This window comes from Pinus tabuliformis, chromosome 2_1 (genome assembly GCF_031772625.1).
Source record: "Pinus tabuliformis cultivar Carrire ecotype Pingquan chromosome 2_1, CPIR1, whole genome shotgun sequence".
In the NCBI taxonomy this organism is placed as follows: Eukaryota; Viridiplantae; Streptophyta; class Pinopsida; order Pinales; family Pinaceae; genus Pinus; species Pinus tabuliformis.
The window spans coordinates 971,705,674-971,729,779 of record NC_142299.1 but is presented as its reverse complement, the minus strand read 5'-3'; the positions used below and the strand labels follow the sequence as shown (position 1 = coordinate 971,729,779).

The following is a 24,106-nucleotide window of genomic DNA, read 5'->3' as shown; positions in this document are numbered from 1 at the left end:
TATTCTAGAGAACGTTTCTATATTATATGTCATATTTATTATTCGTTTTTACATTATTCATGTTTATACTACATAGACGTTACAAATTCAAATAATATAACACATGATAATACTCGACAACCATAAAAGTACATTAGTTCTCTGTTATTGGCATTGCCCTAGAGGAGATAGGCAACAAAAGCATTGTATAATAGGCTTCATGCAGATAGTAGCGGAGTATCCTCGTGAATTGTAGATCGTGTATATTTGTTGCATAAGAATATAATCTTGATCTTGAGGTCTAAATCTAATTCTTGCCACCATAAATTAAGTCCAATTACATGGATTATTTAAAAATAAAAAGAGATTATGGCTTAGTTATAAATTTTGGATTGTATTTATTAGTTTTGGCTAATTACGTTGACTTTTTAATATTTTGGAAGTTTTTTTCGATTTTAATCAAAGTTTTGAGAAATGTTTAATATTTTTATTTTCTAATAAATTTAATTTTTATTTTCTTAATTATAAGAAATGTTATTTCTAATAAAATGTTTCTGCCTATAACCAAAAAGAGTCCATATCATATTCAGAGATGGCTATCAAAAGCAAAAAGCTGACCTAATGAGATACATGGCTTCTACCATAACTAGATTGGATGGAGTTGGTCTAGTAGTTTACCATGGTTCAACTCACTGTATTTTGCAGTTGTTCTCCACCATTGCAGCGCAATCTCCAGCCTGCTCCAGTCTCATGTCACTGTTTTGTCTAAGTTTGCAGCTTTGGCATGTCGACCAGGTGACTGAGGATAGCAGCAAACCATTAAACCACATGCCAACTAGGTGGTTTTGGAGGACACACAAACCATGAAACTTGGCATTAAAGACAGTCAGCCTTTGAACAAGGTAGAAAAGCAATTTATTTTTGATTTAATATATGATGATCATTATTTCTAAAAATGTATTTCCACGTTATTTTAAAATAATTTGATGTTTAAAAATAATCCCTACTCTGGCACTTTCTGATGTAAACTCCCTGGGCGTAGAGCAAGGGGAGGGTGCCATTTTATGTGGATGATGCGTTAAGGGGGCAATCCACCCGCCTTCCATTTCAAGCAAGGGTAGGTCAATAGCCTTTCGGGATGGAACGATTGCCTACCCTGTTTTTCTGCAACTGCTCCCTCGGAGTGTTAGAGAAAACCATTGTTTTAATTATGCAACTGAAGAAAGAAACTAGCCATTTAATTATCCACTAGTCATTTCATTGAAAAGTTTATATTTATATTATAAAAGATTATTTATCTGCCAACCAATTCGAAGGTTATTTTATATATATATATATATCTTTGGTGACACATATGTGCTGTGATAAAAAAATTGGGTTGCATTTTTTATAACTTAGCCGTGTCATTTTGTCTGTGTAGATTTATATAATATGACACCATTATGTATAGTGGCATATAGATGACGCGTATTTTGGTTTAATTTCTCGAAAATGTAGTGGTACATAATATAAATCGGTGTTTATTTCATTTGAAAAAAATATATATTCAATTGGTCCAGTTTTTTTTTATTAAAGTATTTTTTTGTTAATAAGAAGCTACGGGGTCAATTTTAATTGACTCATTTAAATTAGGTTCTATTAATAAACTGACAAAAAAATATTCCCTTCGAATAAATCTACCCTAATAATTGACTACCACCTATTGTCACCTTCAACCACACATTATTAAAACAAAAAAACCAAACAAACTCAAACTAACTAAAAGATTGAAAATAAGAAAAGATGGGTTTCAATTTGAAATTTTTAATTTAATCTTCTGGACAATCTAATTACATCTAAAAATAATAATCCGAGGACGTGGCGAGGGACGTCAGTATGGTTAACTAGCGTTGCTTTCCCACACTGTCATGCATTTTGGAAAGAGATCCAATTTTTGCTTGACTGAAATGATTACACGATTTTTTACACCAATAGTTTCTCCCTCCCTACTGCTGGTTGCTGCCTATTGAACAACTACGAACTTGTTTAAAAACTAGAATAAGTGTGGGAGATCTCGATCGATTGCAAGTTTAGCAACGATCTCATAAACCTTTTGCGTTGGATGAATGGCATCCCAAAATACATATTTTGAGGCGTCGGAACAAACGAATGGGGCATTCTTGTTACACAGACCAGCCCCTATCATTCCCGTTCCACAGCATGCTTTTCCTGATATCTCAAACCCTGTCACAACACCAATACATTATGTGATCTCTCAATATTCAGCGGATAACATATAGCCGACTGTGAGTTTCCAATGAGAAAACGAGAAAGACCAAACTCTGACAGAACATACCGTATTTTCGAGGATTGTATACCATATCAGATACCACTTGGTAGAGATCCCTATAGACAATCTTCAGACCAAGAAGAGGATCGATTAACCTCGCCAAAACTGATTTGAGTTTTTCATTGTAACTAACGGCCACCTGGTTCTCTTCTTCTAAGCATTTGCCGATTCTTCTGTTGATGAATTGCCTTAGACTTAAAGTTCTGACTAGAGGCAAGCAACCCATTGGAGGAAGTCCAACGAACAATAGTTTACGAGCGCCCTCTCTGTATATCTCCTGTTACATAATCCATCAAAATTCGTCATTTCAATCCGTTCTCTTTGAACATGTTGGAGAGACTCCAACTAACAATAATTTGCTTTTACCCTTCGACCTCTATGCCTCCTGTCACATGATGCTATGACTGTTTAAGTAAACTATTTTAAGTGCATGACAAATTGATCGTTGTAGTTAGTTCTCATTTTACCATACATGACTTCATGGATCATACAGGATTTACCCTTGCTTTATCCACAGAACCCCAAAGTAATATTTCAAAACTGAAACTGGTTCAGTCGATTTGCAAGACTGGTAAAATAAGGTACATGAAAAAGAGAACCGACCTGAATGAAGTTGTTGGCTTCTTTTAGTAAAAAGTCCTGATACTGCTCAATGTTCATCTGTGCCCTTCGAATTTGCAGTGTAAAGTAGGTGATTACAAAGTCGTTAGTTCCCATGCTACATATGAACAGACCATTTCTTATAATGTTTGATGCGTTCTTTTCTCCAACAACATCTGCCAATCTCTTCCGGTAATCCTTGAAGTGCTGCATTTGCTTCCATAAAGGCAATGCAGACTGCAAAACATTGGTGCATTATATTGTTCAGGATCAAATACCCACGCTGAAGTTCAACTTATTGGAATTCGAGTTAACAAAAAAGGATGATGAGAGTGATAATTAGAACATACAGCGATCTCGGCCGTGAGATTGTCATACCCAGATCCTCCTGAAGCAAAGCTTACACCCGTCATAATGTCCTGGGAAGTTAGGTTAGGGTCTAAATATGCTGGTAACGTCTCTTTCAGACCTAATGCTGCAGCTGTACATGTACCATCGAAAATATATTTATTGTGAAAAATCACTCACTATTGATATAATATACCCATGGGTATTCATGAACTTACCCATAAAATCCGTTGCTAGTCTTCCGTTGGAAAACCTTCCGGTGGGTTTATGATGGATGAAATCCCTTCCGTAAGGAGGAAAGTTGCTCTTAGCTAATGTCACCAGATAGTCGTTGTTGCCTGCGTCCACCGTTGAATCCCCGAAAACAAAAAGAGCCGGGAACACTGGTGGGCGTCTTATTTCATTTGACTCGATGAAGGAAATGCAGCAGACGAGGAGAAAGCAAGGGAAGAGTGCGAACGAATTGACAAGAAACGCCAATGCCATTGGTCGTGGCTTTTCCTAGAGGAAGTCAAGCAAAGTATGAAAAGGGAAGGGGGCGCTGAAATGGAATGGATATGAATTGCGAATTATCAAGTTTCAATTTATAGGGAGATAACAAGAAACTCCTTCCATCATTCACCGAAGCTGCCAGAGTCGATATTCAGAGTTGCCATGCCTTATCAATTAGAAGGGTCGGCAAAAATGGGACCAATTCAATGTGACGTGGATATTGTAGACAACAAAAAAATTGGTTAGATGTCAAATTAAAGCAATAGTCCAAAAGAATGGGACTAGCTTTCAACAGAGCGTCCGCCAAATGTACGGTGGACTTCGTTGAGCTGGAAATAGTTGTGTTCAGCGTGGGCGCAGGGTACGAACGAACAGAGTGGTTCCACGGAGAGCTATGAATAATTGAAATAATGAGTTCTTTTTAGATGATAATGGGAGTCGGAAAGTAGGCACAGATTGAAATGCAGGCTTCTTTTTAGGTAGTGACTAGCCACGGTTGGATGACCGTTAAAATATTACCAAAATATGTTAAATGAAGGGGCCCACTTTCTATATTCAGTTAAGATACGCGTTGTGACATCGACCAAAGAACATAGTGATTCCACTTTATATATTATACGCGTTCTGACATCGACCAAAGAACCCACTGAGACGTGTGGGAGTAATTGCAAGAGGTTTCTTTGCTTTTTCGATAGTGGTGGGCGGAAAGCAGAAATGGTGTGATCACGTTTGATGTTTAGCCAAAAATATGTTAAATGAAGGGCCACCTTTTACATTTTTGTTAATCCGCCCGGCGTTAAATAACCTTTTATATTTTTGTTTTGATTTTTTAATTTATTTTTTGTAAGTTTAGCTGTGTCAACTTCCTATAAAGTTTCCATCATGAATCATTAATGAATTAAAAAAATTATAACAAATTAATATCATCAAGTTTATTTGGAATTAATTTTGAATTCACCCTCTTATATTAGATCAAATGAACATTTCCATTGCTTTGTCAGGGAAGTGATGTGATTTATGTCCATTTTGAATTTATTCTAAATTTATCCTGGATATAGATCAACCATATGGACATTTTCTTTGCGTTTTCATAGATTTACAAGTTTTATTTTCCACTTACAATGTTGTGATGTGATATTATATTTTTTAATGGTAGTTTTTTTTATTGCTCTCTCGATGAATCGCTAATAGATAATAATAAAAAATTATAACAATATAAGTTTTACAATTTTAATATTTCATTTTATATAATTAAAAAATATATATATTATGTGATTATCAAGTTTATTTTGAGTTCGCCTTTTTATTGATCAAATAGATATTTTTATTATTTTTTTAATGGATTTTCAAATTTTATTTTCTACTTACAATGTTCTGATGTGAAGTTAGCTTTTTTTAATTGGTAGTTTTGTTTGTTTTCATTTTCATAGTAGTATATAGTAGTATTTAGTATAGTAATGTTTTAAAATACAATTTTATTGAACATTTAAAGAGAGCAAATTTTTCACAATGCAGCAAATTTTTCACAATGCAATATTTTTTAAAGTTAAAATATTTGTAGAAATCTTTATATTTTGAAGTATATTATCTTTCTTAATATTTGATATGTTTAAGGCTTAAATTTATTTAGATTGGTTGATTATATTTGAATAAGACAAATTCAACTTTTAATTTTTTTGTTATTGTTATTTTTATTTTTTGTATTAGGTTGATTTCTTCCACATTAGATATTCTGTAAGTGAAATTATGTTTATACATTCTCCATAATTATAGCTTTTTAAAGCCCAGCAAAGCATGAAGTTTTATAAACTTAATTTTTATTTAATGACTTAAAAATATATTAATTATTTAATTATTTGACCTACAATAAATAGAAGCTAAAGTTTTTTTATCTTACAACATAGGCATGAAGCTCCATGAGCTTCATTTTCCAATGAGAAATAGGGTTTTATACTAATATTGCACTTCAACTATCACAATCCACTATATTTGACTCCTTAAAGAGGAATGTAAGCTCACCCATTAAGTTTTCAATCCACATGTTTGTCAATTTTTTTGAACTAAAACTTTGTTACATTTAATTCATTAATCTAGGTTGATAAATGTTAGTACCATTTTATTTAATGGCTAAAAAATGATTTCGATTTTAGTCAGTTTAATGTGAGATAAATTCATGACCATTGATCTTGAGATGGTGAGATTTAAGCTCAACCATTGAGATTTAGCATTAAGGATTTTGTTCACTAAAGAGAAATAAAAGGAGAAAGGGAGAGTGAAGAGGCACACCATTCTTCATGAGATTTGGAGAATCGAAGAAGGTAAAGCAAGGGGAGAAGTTTTGTAAGAGGAGTTGAGCTCAAGAGAAAGAGAGAGCAATGCTTATAGTAGTTGAGAGAAGGCACGAATCCCTAGGAGAAGCACTAAAATCGAGGCAGGTATAACATGAAATTTTAGGTATTATTCAACATTAAATGCACAATGAGTAGCATGAAAATAAAGATCTCATACAATGCATTTAATGTTCATGTTGTACAACAGTGGGCACGATTCAATCTAGGGATGATTGGACACAAATTTTGAGGGTTGTATAACAGAATTTTCTTAGCATCTAGGCATGGTTTCTAAGGAAGCTTGGAAACATAAATCAAGGAGTTGAGGCATCACGAAATTGTGGAGAACCTGGGTGTGATTTCCAAGGGAGATAAGTTGTATTTATTGCTAATCCGACTACTGTAAATTTTTCTTTGAGAAATAAAATTCCTCTTCTCTCTCTTACTGGTTTTCCCTTAGGGGGTTATCCAGGGCCCTTTGACCAAAAATATCACTATCAAATTTGTGGGTTGCTTGTCTTATTTTCATAAAAATTAATAGATTAGGTTCATGTGTATTATGTTTGAAATATTCATGTTTATGACAACAACATGAAATATGTTGGGTTGGGAATTAAACTTGATCTGACTTCATGAACTCGAAATTGGGTTGGGCCTAAACTCATTTTTTATACATGGTATCAGAGCCAAGTGGATAAATTGCTGAGAATATTTATTAGATAACAAGTGTAATATCAAACTAAATAATATTTTGTGGTTGAGAGGGAGTTGGTGTTTACCCTTGGACAAATTTGAAACCTTTTATTAGTAACCAGGGAAGTGGCAATAATGTTGATGATGGAGGATAGGTTGAATGGGGTTGACAATTTTATCCCTTGGAAGGAGTTTGAGTTGTGTGAAATTATTGATAAGTAGTGATAATACCCATTAATCCATTACATTTGGATGACTTTAACAAAGAAGAATTTTAAGGCCATGAGACTCCTTATAGATGTTATCAAAGACATCTTTATTCTTCATGTTTTGGGGAAGATTTATGCCTTTGAGATGTGGGCAACCTTGATCAAGCTTTTCCATAACACAAACGAGAACATGAATATGGTGTTGTAGGAAAAAATAAGGAAAGCCAAGATGACTGAAAATGACACTGTTTCCTCATACCTCACCTAGGTCACTCAAGTAAGAGATGAGCTAGAGTCCATGGGAGAAACTATATCTGATGAGAAGTTAATTAGATCAACCATAAGTTTCTTTCCAAGGAGTGGGATGACTTCATTAATGGGGTAGTTTCACAAGGGAAACATCTATATTTGGATGAATGTTGGATGATTTCCATTAAGAGGAGATAAGGTGAAATGCCAAGAGTGGTGTACAATAACTTGGGGAAGATGAGCATATTGTTTCTCTTATAGTTAAGGGCAAAGGAAAAGGTGAGGTAAAGGGAAGTGGGGATTAACTTATGTGAAGGACATGAACAAAGTGAAATGATTTGCGGGTCACAATACTGGTCATTATGTGAGTGAGTGTCCATACAAGAATAAGAATAAAGAGAAACAAGTAGAAACAATAGTAACATCAACTAAGATTGTTGACTTTAGTTAGAAATTCGAGAAAGTTTTTTTCTCTTATCACCTATATTTCAGGCCGTATTACTACTATGTATGAGGACAATAAGTTATGGATAGTGGACAGTAGAGCATCCAACTACATGATTGGGATGAGATCAATGTTTCATAGTGTTTCACGAATAGAATCATATTGTAGTGTGATTAGTGGAACTAGTACCACACATGCGTGAAGGGTGTTGGATGTGTCAAGTCCTAGCTAGAGTCAGGAGGATTTTTGGAGGTGACAAGGATGTTTTTTGTTCCAGGACTGATAATACACTTGCTCTCAATGTCATCCTTGGATAATTATGGATATAGATTCATGTTCTAGGATGGAAAGGTTCCTTTGTATTCAGAGAGAGCAACCTTGGATGCAACAGTAGTGCTTTGAATCAAACAAGGGAAGTCATACAGGTTGTTCGGATACTATGCAAGTGTCTTGGAAGGGATATTGGGTTCAAGATTAATGTCAGTGGTTGAGAGCGTATATGTAGCGAGGAAGATTGATTCTTCTGGTACTATCGAGAGACTCAATTGGTATGGTATCACATTGATAAATGCTTAAGAATATGATAGGACTCCTCAAAGCATGATTGGTTGTGACAGGTTCTCATCTTAGGCTTTTGGTCACGTAGCAGGATAGGATTTTGGTTCAAAGGGAGAAACGACATATGATGAGATGGGCTTGGAGATAGATCTAGGTGGTGGAGGTTTCAGAAGTACCTCCCTTGCTATGAGGAAGTGCTACTTTTTCTAGCTCAGAAGGTACTTCTACATTGGCAGTACCTAGCATGCATAAGTGACCAAGCATATTTTCCTCTTTAGGCACTTTACTTTATAAAGTGATTTTATAATGTTGAGAAGTGTGCATTTTTATTTAATGACTAAAAAGTGACTTTTATATAAAGTAAGTGTAACTTTATAAAGTTGGGTCACTTAATTGATTTAAGTAGGCCCAATGTGAGATTAAGTCATTATCATTGATCCTGAGATGGTCAGATTTAATCTTAGCCATTCATATCTATGGTTATGGATTTTGGTCATTAAAGAGAAATAAGTAGGAAAAGGGGAGAGTAAAGAGGCACAACATTCTTCGTGAGATTTGGAGAAGAGAAGAAAGAGAGCCAAGTGGAGAAGTTTAGAAAGAGGATATGAGCTAAAGATAAAGGGAGATAAATTTGTACAAAAGTTAAGAGAGGGCATGAATCCCTAGGAGCAACACTAAATTTGAGGCAAGTATAAGAAAAAATTATAGTATTCAACTTTAAATGCATAGCAAGAAACACACAAATTAAGAGTTGTTACAATGCATTTAATGTGCATGTCGTACAACAGTGGACATGATTTTCAAGGGTTGATTGGGCATGAATTTTGAGGGTTATATAGTAGGAAATTTTAAGCACCTCGGCATAGTTTCCAAGGCAATTTAGGCATAGAAATTGAGGAACTGAGGGAGAATGAAATTTTGCGAAATTAGGCATGATTTCCAAGGGAGATAAGTTGTGTTTATTGATGATTTGACTACTGTAAAAATTTGTCCTCTCTCTCTCTCTCTTACTAGTTTTCCCTTGTAAGATTTTCCAAGGTCATTTGACCAAAAACACCTATGTTAAATTTTTGGGTTGTGTTATTTTCAGCGAAAGTGAGTAGAGTAGGTTCATGTGTTTTAGTTTTGAAAATATTCATGTTTATGACAACAACATGAAATATTTTGTGTTGGGAATTAACTTGATGTGACTTCAAGAACTTGAAATTAGGTTGGACTTAAACTCAGTTTTTCTACAATAAACTTGTGAAGTGTAATTCACAATATATGTAGATTCTAGCCTCTAACTTAATCTATTTAAAATCACTTGCAAACTACTTTACTATTAAGTATTGAAAATACAAGTTTAACTAAGATAACATGAAATTAAACTATCTTCATTACACTCATGATTCTAAACATATTTAAAGCCTTAAATCCATGTAAAGATGTTTCATGAAACAATTAGAAAGTCCAAGTTTTTTAATTGAAGATGAGTAGGTCTTTACTCAATCATATGGTTCATATGAGTAGCTTACACTGTGTTGACACACTGCACCTAACTGTAAAGAAAAAAAATCAAAACACACATTCAAATCAACTAAAATTAACGAGGATTTAAAATTTTAAAGACATGCAATTAAACTAACCATAACTAAAATTAAAAATAAAAGAGCAATGATTCCCTTACATAGGGGCCTTCCTAACTTGGTTATGCACTACTAAGGAAGTCGTATGTCCTTTGAAACTATTAAATAATAACACTTTGAAATCATTCACAAACTATAATCACACAACGAATTAAGATGGAAACAACAAAGTTTATATTAAAGTATCAAAGTGTTTCCTCATAACAAGACTTGACCATATACTATCGTTCCCATGATGAGCATTTATAAAACTTGAATATAATTTGCTAGAGATATTTGGTGTGATTTTTTAAAATTGTTCTACTAAAATAATTGTATTCATATTTTATGAAAACATAATATAAGGGATTGCATCCACGTATTGAGAAACTCATGTTAAATATGCATCAATTTCTCATACAAAATATTATTATAAAATATGGATCAATCTTCACAAGTTGATCTACAACCCATGTCAACAACTTGCTACTAGTCCATACTCTACCATTGCTTGACTATGCTTTTGACTTTGCTTTTGTGATGATCTGGAAAATGATGGGTTGAATCAAATAGGTGGAGGGGCTTGAGGTTACCATTTTCCACGTCCTTGAATTCATGCTTTTGTTGTAGCATTCTCGCACCCATATAGACCTACAACTCAACTACACGATTAGAGACTTGCCACATAATGTATCTATATTTGTAGCTACAGCATTTGAATTGTTTCATCAAAGAATGTAAGAAAATATAAAAACATGGAAAAATTACATTTTGATTTCTTTAATATTTAACCATTGTAACTCAATACATTATTTTATATCACTTATTTTATATCAAAATGGTGGTAATGTAGTGTGAAATAGCATATATACCAACTATTGCATTTTGACTATGGAAAAGGAAGACCCTTAAACATCAAAAACTTAAACAATTGCAAAATTTCACCACAGAGGCCAGGCTTCTATTATATAGTTATAACTTTCAAAGAATTTACATTAAAACACAAGGTTATAAACTCAAGCCGATACTAGGCCTTTTGCATTGAAACCCTAAGATGTACTACAAAACTCTAAAGGGTCTAGGTCATATAAAGCATGAGAACCCTGTAAAGAAAAATGAAAAAAAAAAAAAAAAAATTATGTGACCTACCTGGAATAACCAAAAAGTCGAGTAATTGCAAACTTGAAAAAAAAATCCATTTGGAAGAATGAATCCATGAAGGGACCCATCACCGTAGCTAACCTCCAAGGAAAATGTGATATTTGGTTAGAAAATTGAAGTGCTCTTAAAAATTTAATATCAAATTAACACTGTAAACCATAGTATAGTCATGAGGAGAATTCACCTGCCAAGCCGATGCAGAGACGGAGCCCAAGACTCTACTACAGAATGCATGAGATATCAATAACAAGTTTATACTGTAAGGGTAAACCTTTTTTTTTCTAAAACGAAAACCTAGGGTGCGAAATTTTGTAGAGAAAGAGTTATTGTTAAAATTGTTACCTTATAAGTGCTAAATGAGGTGGTGTTCACCATCGAACCCTTGAGATAACAGACGTCGTCACTACGACACCACATCCAAGCTAAGGTCTTTACCTAAAAACCTAACCAAAAATATAAATTAGCAGAGGCTAAAATTCATTCGACAAAAAGAACTAAAATATGAAAATTATTTACAACGACAAAATCTCACATGCTAATGGAAAAAATTGAGTTCCTTTAAGATCTAATGACAACCTTAACATGAAATTCCTTGTTCCGAACCCTGAGCGAACTCTCTGCTGGAATCATGCGAGTTAGATCTAACGCAAACATTATAATCCATAGCTTCGAATCTGAGGGTTAACGTAACACACCCAGAGGTGATTATAAGTCAAACCTAGTTTGCTAGATCCGGTGATCAGAATGGAGTTTGAGAGTTTCTTTGTAAGGGTGATAGTGCCCTAAAGTTTATAAGTTACATACCATGGGTCCATGTTATACTTATATGAGTCAAAAGATGGCCAACAAACACTGGTACCCATACTTACTTGGCTACGTTATGTCTTAAGAAATATTCTTAACAAATCTATAGTGAGTCCAACAAATGATTTTTTTCCAATTAAGACTATTATGTATTACTCTAGATGAAAAGAAACAGGAGTAGACAAATATTTTAAGACCCCACAGATGAGATGAACAGAATTTTAATGAACTTTCACATTGAATAAGTATGTCTTACTAAAAAATTGTCCTAACAGTTAACACAGTGACCTTTTTTTCTTGTCACGCTAACTTCTGCTCAAGCTATGCATCATCAACCATAACATTTTCCAGATTTTTCTAATGACTGTAACATGAACATGCAAGTAGTATTTTAGGCGTCATTTTCCTTAACAGGGTGAATGCACAATTGTTGTTTTATATTCTCCATGCATCAAATGGGTATATTTCATAAGTGAAGATGTGATTAGATAAAATTGCACAACGAGAATCTTTTATATTATTACAAATCTCTACATTCTACTCCAATGCCCAAACCCTAGTATAAAAATAACATTTTAGCCACTCCTTAATAGAGTCATCTATAAGAATTGTTGCGTTTAACATAATGGGCAAGGATACGGAACACGCTATGCCGCAGTAATTCCTTCTCTAGACGATGTTTACCATATAAGGTTTATAAAATATCCTTGGAACAAATCATAGAAAGGTTGCATGAAATATCTCTAATTTGGCTACAAACTATTTCCCATTTAATGTTCCTCATATTGATACAAACATATATATGATATACATATTTTCTTTCTTGTGATCATACTCTGTTCCAAGGAACAAAGCCTATCTACAAGGATATTCATAATTATAGTAAACACCAAAAAATATATATAAGAAATACAATAGGCCGTAATTCTTGATGACAACTCCAAATTTAACTGTCAAAATCCTTTGCATAGCCTGGGTTCGATATGAAATGTTTTCGAACTTCATTTAACATTCTTAATATGCTCGAATATAGGTAAGGTTTCATGTTTATATTATTCCACGGTCGTGTCAAGTCTATTTGGATAAGAGGCTTTATATACGTATATCTTTTTTCTCCAGTTTTGCATTTATAAACATTGTTCTCAAACAAATAAACCAAACCTCATATCTGTGTGCATCTAAATTGCATCATAGAGAAATTTGTTCTTAAGTTGTTGCAAGGAACAGGCTAAGCATAGAAAATCATGATTCTAGAAATGAAGGCACGTAATGGTTTCCAAGCCCGCAACGCCATTACCTAAAATCAATTAGATTATAACCTTAGCTCATGATATTAATTCAACGATTTAATTTTAAACAACTTTAATTAGGCATAGTGAATATTTAGTCCTTGTGGAAACAGACTCGTTCCATATATGCCTAGGTAGACACGCTAACATGGGTATCAATTCAATTTAAAATACCACTAACCTAATATCAATTCACAATATGTTCATTGTATTTACAAGTAATGTCTGCCAATAACTCCAACATGGTTACACAGATATTACAATCAGGCATAATAACCAAAACATATAGTTCTTTCTGCAGTCTAGATTCACATAGTCAGTCTTTAGCATACTACAAATAAATGTTTATTTGAAGTGGTAAAAAGATGTACTGAATGTAGCAATCCTAGATTTACTTAGGAACTAGCATTTCTGTAGAATTTCATTTTGAATTTCAAGGTATTGCATATTGGGGAAAAGTCATTAATTTTCCTCCTAACCATAGACGAACTACCAGTGGTTTCATCAAGTAATTTTCACCTCCTAGCTTGAAAATCCCAAAGGCCACAAAGTGAGATGTGTCATGGATTCAAGAGATAAGTCACCTCCACCCACTAGCCAATGAGGGCCTCCAGAGGTGAGAGCCTCCACTGTCAATCTACTGCTGCAATAAGTCCACCCAATGTAGGGAGTCTAGAGTATGCTACAATTGAGTGCTCATGTAAGGAAGGCTAGCCTAGGCAGCCTTAGGTCTGCTACCTCCACCCACTAGTCAGTTAGGGACTCCAAAGGAAAAATGAAAACCTCCACCCTCAATCAATTCAGGGTATCAGAGATCTAAACTCCATCCCAATTTCATTTACACAATAAGTCTATTTAATAAGAACAAGGGAGCCAAAGTTTATTTTCATTTGATATGCAAGTAGGGAAGGATAATTCAAACATTTTTGCATCAAATTAGGCATTGTTTCAATAACTGACCAAGAGAAAGCATTGGCCTATGTCCTCAATTCTTGTTGGTACGCAAGTATTCCTTGGCCTGATCATGTATATATCATATGACCAAATTAATTGCACTTTTATTCATGCTACAACATACTCCCGGTGTTGCCCTTCGAATTCCTTTCCATTTCTCTGCATAACATTCATTATTTTTCTTACTTGTTTCCCCCCAATCTCTTTCCAGCTCCCCTCCTCCTCTTCTTCTACTGTTTGTTTTCACCCTCCTTACCAATATATATATATATATGTGTGTGTGTGCTTTATATGTTTATAATAAGCATCATAATTTCATGTGTCACCTTTACAATAATATTAATTCCACTCACATATATAATTGTAATTATGAATTTCATTATGTTTGTAATATTCACACACATAATCACAATTATGAATTTGAACATGACCATATTCACACCATTGCAAGGAACCCAAGAAAGAAACATTATTTATTCTAATATAGCATAATCATAAAACATTTGCAGTTACTGCACAAGTGTAAAGTAACCAAAACAATGGTTGTATTATTTAGACAAGTACACCATGACCGAAACAACCAGTGTCATAATTACATACAAGAAAAATGACCGGGGTCATTATAATCATCCCCACTAAAAGGGAACACCATCCTTGGTGTTCTATGACCATATACACTAAAGAAAAACAAGCAAAGCTAGAAATACTATTCATGGAGCTTTATATACAAGGTTCTACATAGTATTTACAACACTATTCAAATTTACTTTATCTAGCAAACAAGAATGGATATGTTGCATGCATCTGATTAGTCGTTTACCATGTGGACTCCTCAGGTCCAAAGTGTTTCCACTGCACTTTAACCTTCTCTATTGCTCTATTCCAGAGTGTGAGTCTCCTCCACTCTAGGATGCATAATGGTTCAAATTAGAACTCTCCCTCTGGTTCCACTTGTAGAACAAATGAATCAATGACATGATTAAGATCTCACACATGTCTTTTAAGAAAGGATACATGGAAAACATCATGAGTTTTTACTGAAGGTGGTACGACTAATTTGTAAGCCATCGGTCCAATTATATCTATTATTTCAAAAGGTCCAAAAAAATGTGGTGCCAAGTTGGCACACAACCCAATCCCTAAGGATATTTTCCTGGGTTTAATGTGTAAATATACATGTTCCCCAACTTGCAATTCTTTATGCACTCTATTATGGTCCACATAACTCTTTCTTCTGTCCTATGCTACCTTTAAATTTATTTTGATGGTCTACACTTCTTGTTACATTTCTCTCAACATTTTAGGCCCAATTAGGACCCTGTTCACTAGATCACTCTAGCTAAAAGGAGTGCTGCATCTCCTCCCATATAGTGCCTCAAATGGGCTCATCTTCAAAGATACTTGATACCAATTATTATATTCAAAATCTACAAGGGGGGGTACTAATATTCCCATTTCATCATTTCTTTGGTTGATGTATCATATACATCCTCATCATATCTTCAAGGATATTGTTTTTTCTCTCTATTTGTCCATCCATTTGTAGATGATGGGCTGTACTGAAATCCAATTCTGTCCCTAATCCTGTGAATAGTTCTTTCCAAAATATTAAGGTAAATTAACATCCCTATCTGAGATGATCTTCTTGGGAACCCCATTTAGTCTCACAATCTCTTGAATGAAGGTTTGGGCTACTTCGTTAGCTAAATTGGTGGATTTGACTACTACAAAATGAGCCACCTTGCTCAATTTGTCAATTACCACCATAATTGCATCATGCTACATGGATATCCTTTTTTAATCTAGTAATAAAATCCATGGATATCACTTCCCATTTCCATTCTGAAATGGGAATAGGTTGCAACAATATTTCAAGGTATTTGTATTATGCCTTCACTTGCTGACATTCCAAACAACTAGCAACAAAATTTGCTACTTCTTTCTTCAAATTAGGCTAAAAGTAAAACTTATTGATGGTTGTGAGGGTCTTCTGATATCATGTATGGTCGGAATATGGCTTAGCATGGAACTACTTATGTATGAGCTTTTTCAATTCATTACTATTTGGTACATAGATTCTATTTTTGAATATGATTAAGCCATATTTCAGGAGGTGATATCCCTCCCTCTTCTCTCCCTTTTCAACATGTTTTAACTCTTCCTTTATCTGTTGATATTTTTCATCATACTTCCGTGCATCTTTGATTTTTCCACCAAAATCAATTCCATAAGAGCTTAAGGTTGTTAGGTGGTTTAATTTCACTTTTCTACTAAGTGCATCAACAACCCTATTTTCCTTTACCCTTATATATTTTATCTCAAAGTCAAATTCACTAAGTGTTTCTAGCCACCTAGCTTTTCTCACATTCAATTTAGGCTGATCAAGCAAGTTTTTCAGCCCTCCATGATCATTCATTAATGTAAATTTTCTACCCAGAAGGTAATGCCTCCACATTTTTAATGCATGGATTATTGCGACTAGCTCTAGATCAATGGGTAACATAATTTGACTCATGTTCATTCAAATTTTGTGACTCATAGAAAACCACGTGTACTTCTTTCATTAAGACTTTAATGATACGATCTTTGCAAGCGTTGATACACACCATGATGTCCATGTCTGGATCAATAATCCTTAAGACTAGTGCATTGGTAAGCAATTGTTTCAACTGATCAAAACTTGCAACACATTCAACTGTCCACTTGAACTTCTTTCCTTTTTCTGTAAGGTGGTGATTGGATGGCCTACATTAGAGAAATTTTTGATAAACCACCTATAGTAGCCAACCAATCCCATGAATGATCTTACCCCTATTATATTCTTTGGTGTTAGGCATTCTATTATGGCTTTAATTGTTTTCTGAGACCACTGCTATTCCGTTCTTGGAGACTGTGTGACCCAAATAATGAATATGGAGTTGGAAAAGATCATGTTTTCTCAGTTTTTCATGAATCTTATGTTCCCTCAGTAGCTGTGGTACTACAATTAAATCCTCTTCATGTTCTTCATTGGTTCTGGAATTGACCAATATGTTGTTGACAAAGACAACCACAAATTTATCTAGATAATGGCGAGCACGTTTTTCATTAGAAACATAAAGGTTGTAGGGGCATTCGTGAGTCTGAAAGGTAACACTACAAATTCATAATTCATGTACCTTTTTCAAAAGGCTGTTTTCTAGATATCTTGCTCATTGGTACACACTTTATGATACCCTGATCTTAGATCAATTTTGGAGAAGACTGTTGATTACCTCAAATGATCAAATAAATCATCAATTCGCAACAATGATTGTATGTTTTTGATAGTCACCTTATTTAATAGCCTATAGTTAGTGAATAATATGAGTGTGCCATCCTTTTTCTCTACAAAGAATATTGTCTCTCGTCATGAAGATACACTTGATCTTATGTAGCCCTTAACAAGCGTCTCATTTAATTGTAATTTCAGTTCTACCAACTCAGGAGCACTCATCCCATATGGTGCTTTGGATATCAATGTTATTCCCTGAATCAAATAAATAGAAAACTCTACCTCCTTATGAGGGAGTAAACCCAAAATATCTTGAGGAAATACATCCTGGTATTGTTTTAGAACATGATATCTATTCAGGATCTCATTATCTTCTTTCCTTACTCTGTTGTTAATTTCCGCATCACAAAAAATATATACAACAAATATGGTACACCCTTTTCTGTGGCTACGCTAAGCTTGCATAGCCGTGATTATTCTAAATGATGTAGGTTTTCTCTTGCCTTGCAATATTCTTCTTTTTTGAGTCTCATCTAGGCATTCAATGGTATTCTCATATAAATCTACTTTTATCTTATGGGCATACAACCAATCCATTCCTAGTAATATATTATATGCACCCAAAAGGATAAAATTAAGATTTTATGTTGTTGGCATGCCATTGAGTTCAAATGTACATGATTTCACCCATTGACTTACTCTTATTTTTGTCCCTGTAAATAATTGGGCCAACCATGCTTCTACATGAATTTCTTTAGCTAACTGGCAATGTTCTACAAGTTCAGGACTGATATGGATATAGTTAGAGCCATGGTCAACTAAAATGGAAACAACTTGATTACAAATCTTATCTTCCATCTCAATGATGGAATCCTGATGATCGACCTGTCTGTTTTTCACGACTACATATATCCTGGGTATACATTGAGTGACATCCCCATTTGTATGATCCTCTTATGTACTATATATTTGTGGCATCACATGCTTCTTATGTGGGAAAACTATTTTTTAGTGATTTCCTCCACATGTATAACACTTCAATGACATATTTTCTTCTGATCTATTATCTCCTTCTATAGGTTTATACACATGGAATGTTTCTGTTGGTTTCAATTTTGGTTAAGGATGGCATGTACTGCCTGAGGTTGCATCCCCCTTTCTACCTTTCTTATGCCATGATTCTTTCTTTTTCCTGCTACCCTCTAGCTTCCAACCACTTTTGAATTTCAGTCTACATCTCAACTATTAATAGCAATGCTTCAATTTTCTAACGACATCTTTTAGTGCCTAAGGTTCATCAAATTCATTGTGATCCTTGAAAGACAAACCTAACCCGCTAACAAACCTCTATACTTTTTATTTTTCATCTTTTAGGTAGTGTACATATTGTAGTAGCTCCAGGAACTTGGTGACATATTCATCATCTGACATATGCCCCATCCTGAGCTTGTAAAATTCCTTTTCCTTGCCATCAAAGTATCTCTCTAGTAAGTGCTTTTTTAAAAATAGTTCTTCGAATTCACACCAGGTCAAATTTTATTCCTGTATATTTTTCACATTTTTCATGACCTCCCACCATATATCATCTTTTCCTTTTAAGATGAATATGGCCACTCTGAATAACTATGAATTCTGAAAAACTTTTTCATCCCTAGTAACAAAGCTTCTTCATCTTCATATCTCCTCCTTTCACCATCAAAATTAGTCGCTTTTAGCATTCTTAAATTCTTCTCGAATATGATATGCCTCCTTCTTGTGTTCATGATGAGGCCCTCTAGGGAAATAATCAGAGTGTTGTTTATGATTAGTAGTTCCCATCTCAGGGGTGCTCACTACAGTATCTCATACAATATAATGACTTTCCCATCGATATCTCTTCCTATACTAGCTTCTCTCTACTCCATTTGTTTCTTCCTAAGCTTCCTTATGCCTCTTTCTACTTCTAGAGTTGGCTGCAAGTACCTATTACCCTTACCTCTACAATTCTGAAAGAATTTGAAAAATGACAGTGTCGACCTCTACTTGTCTTTCTTGTGCTTTAACCAATCATTAATTGTCATATTTGTAACTTCTTATTTGATATTTCATACTTCTAAGCGTGTCTACCCAATCGGGAGAGTCTTCCTCCCCATGTTGGTTAGCAAACCTTTTCCATGCAACTGATATTTCTTCTCGCTCATGTTGGGATTTTCCGAAGCTCTACTCAACCATCTTATTGATCATGTTTTTTTTATATGGTTGTCTGTGATGTATTAACATCATACAACTGTTAAATACATCGAATAGAGATGCATATTGCAAGTATCATGTAGATTTGTAGCTACTAGTTCAAATTATTAGGGTTATGAATACATTGCTTAAGCATGTGTAAGATCAAGCAGTCCTATATTTGTGTATCACCCCGAGGCCTAGTGTTGGAACTTGGGATGTGATACCACTTGTAACACACCTAGAAGTGATTATAAGTCAGACTTGGCTCCCTAGATGTGGTGGTGAGAATGGAGTTTGAGATTTTGTCAACTATTTGTAAGGATGACACTTCCCTAAGGTTTATAAGTTACATATCATGGGTCCATATTTGACTTATATGAGTTATAAGATAGCCAAAAAACAATGGATACCACTTGTAACACACCTAGAGGTGATTATAAGTAAGACTAGGTTCCCTAAATGTGGTTATAACAATGGAGTTTGAGAGTTTTTCAAAAATTTATAGGGGTGACATTTCCCTAAGCTTTATAAGTTACATACCATGGGTCCATCTTTAACTTATATGAGTCAAAATATAGCCAACAAACATTGGTACCCATACTTACTTGGCCAAAGTATGGCTTAAGCAATATTCTTAACAAATCTATAGTGAGTCCAAGACATGTTTTTTTTCCAATAACGGTTGTTATGTATTACTCTAGATGAAAAGACACAAGAGAAGACAAATATTTTAAGACCGCACAGATGAGATGAATAGAATTTTATTGAACTTTCACATTGAATAAGTATGTCTAACTAAAAAAATTGTCCTGACAGTTTAACACAATGACCTTTTTTTTGTCATGCTTACTTTTGCTCAAGCTATGCATCTACAACCATAATATTTTTCATATTGATAATGGTTGTAACATGAATACACACGTATGGTTTTAGGGCACGTTTTCCTTAACAGGGTGAATGCACAATTGGTGTTTTCTTTTCTCCATGCATCAGATGGGTATATTTCATAAGTGAAGATGTGATTAGTTAAAATTGCACAACAAGAATATTTTATATTATTAAAAATCTCGACATTTTTCTCCTATGCCCAAACCATAGTATAAACAAAACATTATACCCACTCCTTAGTGGAGTCAGATATAATAATTGTTGCGTTTAACATAATGAGAAAGGATGAGGAACCTGTTCTGGTGTTGTAATTCCTCTTGTAGACAATGATGAGAAAATAAGGTTTATAAAATATCCTTGGAAAAAATCATAGAAAGGTTGCGTGAAATATCTCTGAGTTTGGCTACAAATTATTTTCCATTTGATTTTAATCATATTTCTACAACCACATTACATACATACATACATACATGCAGATGGGGATATGCATATGACATGTTAGGACCTGGATAATAGTTTCCATGTGAAAGATTCGGAGGGGGATAGGTGTAGGACGAAATGGTCCCCCCTGGGGTTGACCATAACTCATCGTAGGTGGAGTATATGGTTGAGGTTGAGGTTGTGAAATGGATCCAATGATACCATCAACGACATGAGATGCCCCTAGTGCATTAGCAACACCAGGCCAAGGTAGATCAGGAATGACAGTATAAACATATCTTAACTCAGCGTAGATGAGATCATATTTCAAAGCTACTTGGACCGCATCTTCCTTAGACTGGGGGAAGCGATAAGAAACATATTTATCAATGGGGCCCAAATGTGATCTAAGGAACTAATCCATATAGACATGGTCGTCAAATTCAAGAGCTTTACATATTCTCCTTCTTCTACACCATTCTTGAACATGGTCAGATAGGCAGGTGTTAGAACTTTGACGGAAAGAAGTCAGAAGTTCGGTACTTGTGTCATAACAGAGAGGTAACTAGAAATAGGATATAAATGCTTTGGCAAGAGTCGTGAAATTAGAATGAGTGGCCTTGGTTGATCAACGTACCACTTAGCAGTAGCTCCAGTAAGAGTGTGCTGGAAAAGGAAAAGAAAGACATTAGGGGAATTTTGAGGCCTAATATGGGCCTCCTAGGGAAATTATAAAATAATATTGGAAATAATAAAATAAGGTTAGATTACATCATCAAATTTTAGAGGGAAAAAATAAAAAACTATTTTTTCAACTCATATTTTCAACTTATCTCCCAATGAATTTACTCAAGTTTTGAGCAGCAACACTTGTTTGATGCAAAATTTGATTCCTCATCCAAGGAGTATCCATGTTGCATACTTTCTATGGACCCTGCTACATGAAAAATGAGAAATACATGAAAAACGTGATTGCAATCACATTTTTCATTTGTTTCTCATTTTTCATGTAGCAGGGTCCATCGAAAGTATGAAACATGGGTACTTCTCGGACGATGAATTAATTTTTTCATCCAACGAGTACTCCCGCTCGAAATTTGAGTAAAACCTTAGGGAGATAAATTGAAAATACGAGTTGAAAAAGTAGTTTTATTATTTTATTATTTTTTAATATTTTTACTTTTTTACACCAAAAATGGTGAATCACCCCCCATGGTTGACATCATCATCTTGAATCCTATTGATTCTTATAAATTTTATTTTGGTTGTACATTTTTCTTCGGAGGCCCATTTCAGACCTCAAAATTTCTCTAATGTGGAGCCTTCAGTGATCGAATTGGATCAACACCACATATGGAATGAGCAAACATGATTTGTGGGGTCTTCTCTAGGATTACATTATAATTTGGGGATGTTGGAAGGATGCTTGGTAGGAATAGCAAGCCAACTAGGGTCATGAAGAAGAGGGTCGTTGATGAGCTGGCTGAAATTAGGGAGGCTCAAACCAGCCATAAAAGGAAGAAATGGAGTAGGAGTGACCATATTGGTGGAGGTTTCGCTTGTGGAGTTACCTTGGTTACCACCTGGGTTTCCCGCACCCATGTTGGTTCGTGACATGGTGGTGGTACGGGGTTGGGAATATGCATAATCAAAGGAAGAACTAGAAGAGTTAGTAGAACCAGAGTTGGGATGAGGACTTGATGGAGGACTAGGAGGATGAAATTGAACTCGATGAGGAGGAGTAATATGTCTTAATGGAAACTAAAGCCGAAGGCCTTGAATTCTATGCAACAAATTCCTGGGGGTGCAATGATATCAAGACAATGATGACTCAATAAACTGAAGCATGATGATAGGAGAAAAAGAGAAATAGACAACATGCAAACACCTAGTGCAGTGGTGCCAAGTGTAAACTAACTATATTAAGATGTTACTCTAATAACGCATCATATCAAAGAAAAAATGATCTTTAGCCTATAGGTGATCTAAATCCTCAAACAAGTCTTAAAACTATTGTTTTAGATGGCCTTCCAAAGAACTTCTTACTTGATGGAATCTGATCCTCGTAAGCAGAGTTGTCCAGAGAAAGGTGGGGTAGAGAACCAACAACTGCCCATAACTAGTCCTATAGGTTGTTTTCCTAAGATTGATCACTACAGTTACCTTCGTCCCACGGGGGTGGTCTAGTATTGAGCTTCTTGGTGATCAGTCACCGCATGGGATTCCCTACCATGGGTTGGGTAGCCCGAGGAGAACCGCTCACACGATGACCTAACATACGCCCCTCAAAATCAGGCTTCTAAAGCACTCCAACTTTGGACCATGGGATGATGAAGGATTTTAATCTCCCTAATATGTTAACTTCTATGTCTCAATGTAAGCAATCAATGGGTGTTATTATAATCCTATCCCACCGATCCTACACCTAAACTACACAAATTATTTGGCCCTAGTGCCCAAGTGGGGTGAATCTATGTGTGTTTAATTACAAAGGTGTAGTGTTTCAAGTCTAGGATTGGCAGTGTTAACGAAGCTCACGTTCACTTAGGGTGTGAGTGTGTGAAAACAATGTGTCAAGTGGATGAGTCAATTGGGTATGTTTTATGATGCCATCTGTTGATGAAAATAAAGTGCTAAAATAATGTAAATATTGTTGAAAAATACAGAGAAATAAACAACCAATCAAGCACATGATGAAACTCCACCCAAAAAGGCTATTAATCAACTAAGCAAGAGAAGGAAAACAAGCTACTCAAAGAGACATAAAAGGCCTAAAATATCTAATGTTAAAGGAATTGATATCTACAAGCACTAATCTGTTGTAAATGGTGTAGACACACAACAAAAGTGGTGTAAAAACCCAAACTCTAGATGGAGAAGGTTAAATAAACCTATCCAAAAGTGGTGTAAAATAATGGATTAGACCCTGAGAACTAGTGTTTGAAAATGCTGCAACCCTAGACTCCTCACTCAGCCAATCTCTTCCTAAAAAGGTGGAGCTGTACTCTAAACTCTAGGGGGGTTTTCCTTCCACAAAGAGAAAAAAAATAAGATAATCTAGGTCTAGGGGAGAATCAAAAGAAGATAAGAAGCTCTTCCCAGTCCACACACAACACTCTCTGCAATTTTGAAATTTTTCTAAAAAATATTAGAAAAAATCCAAAATACAGGTACTGACTTGGAAACAGTGTAAAACATGGATATATGGCTAAAACATGTGCTATGGGATGCATATCTGGGTTTGAAAAGTGTGTTTTTTCTCCCGGGACTCTCAGTGGACATATCTC

General features: G+C 34.8%; 1 protein-coding gene across 1 annotated transcript; it reads right to left on the bottom strand.

The window, feature by feature from the left end:
* Positions 1–1,752: 1,752 nt before the first annotated feature.
* LOC149203865 (GDSL esterase/lipase At2g42990-like) lies at positions 1,753–3,812 on the bottom strand. Its single transcript, XM_089400257.1, has 5 exons — positions 3,475–3,812; positions 3,259–3,389; positions 2,912–3,145; positions 2,315–2,585; positions 1,753–2,202 (listed from the first exon to the last, which is right to left on the bottom strand). The coding sequence occupies exons 1-5, from the start codon at positions 3,740–3,742 to the stop codon at positions 2,012–2,014; spliced, it is 1,095 nt and encodes a 364-aa protein (XP_089256383.1). The 5' UTR covers positions 3,743–3,812; the 3' UTR covers positions 1,753–2,011.
* Between the last annotated feature and the right edge of the window lie 20,294 nt (positions 3,813–24,106).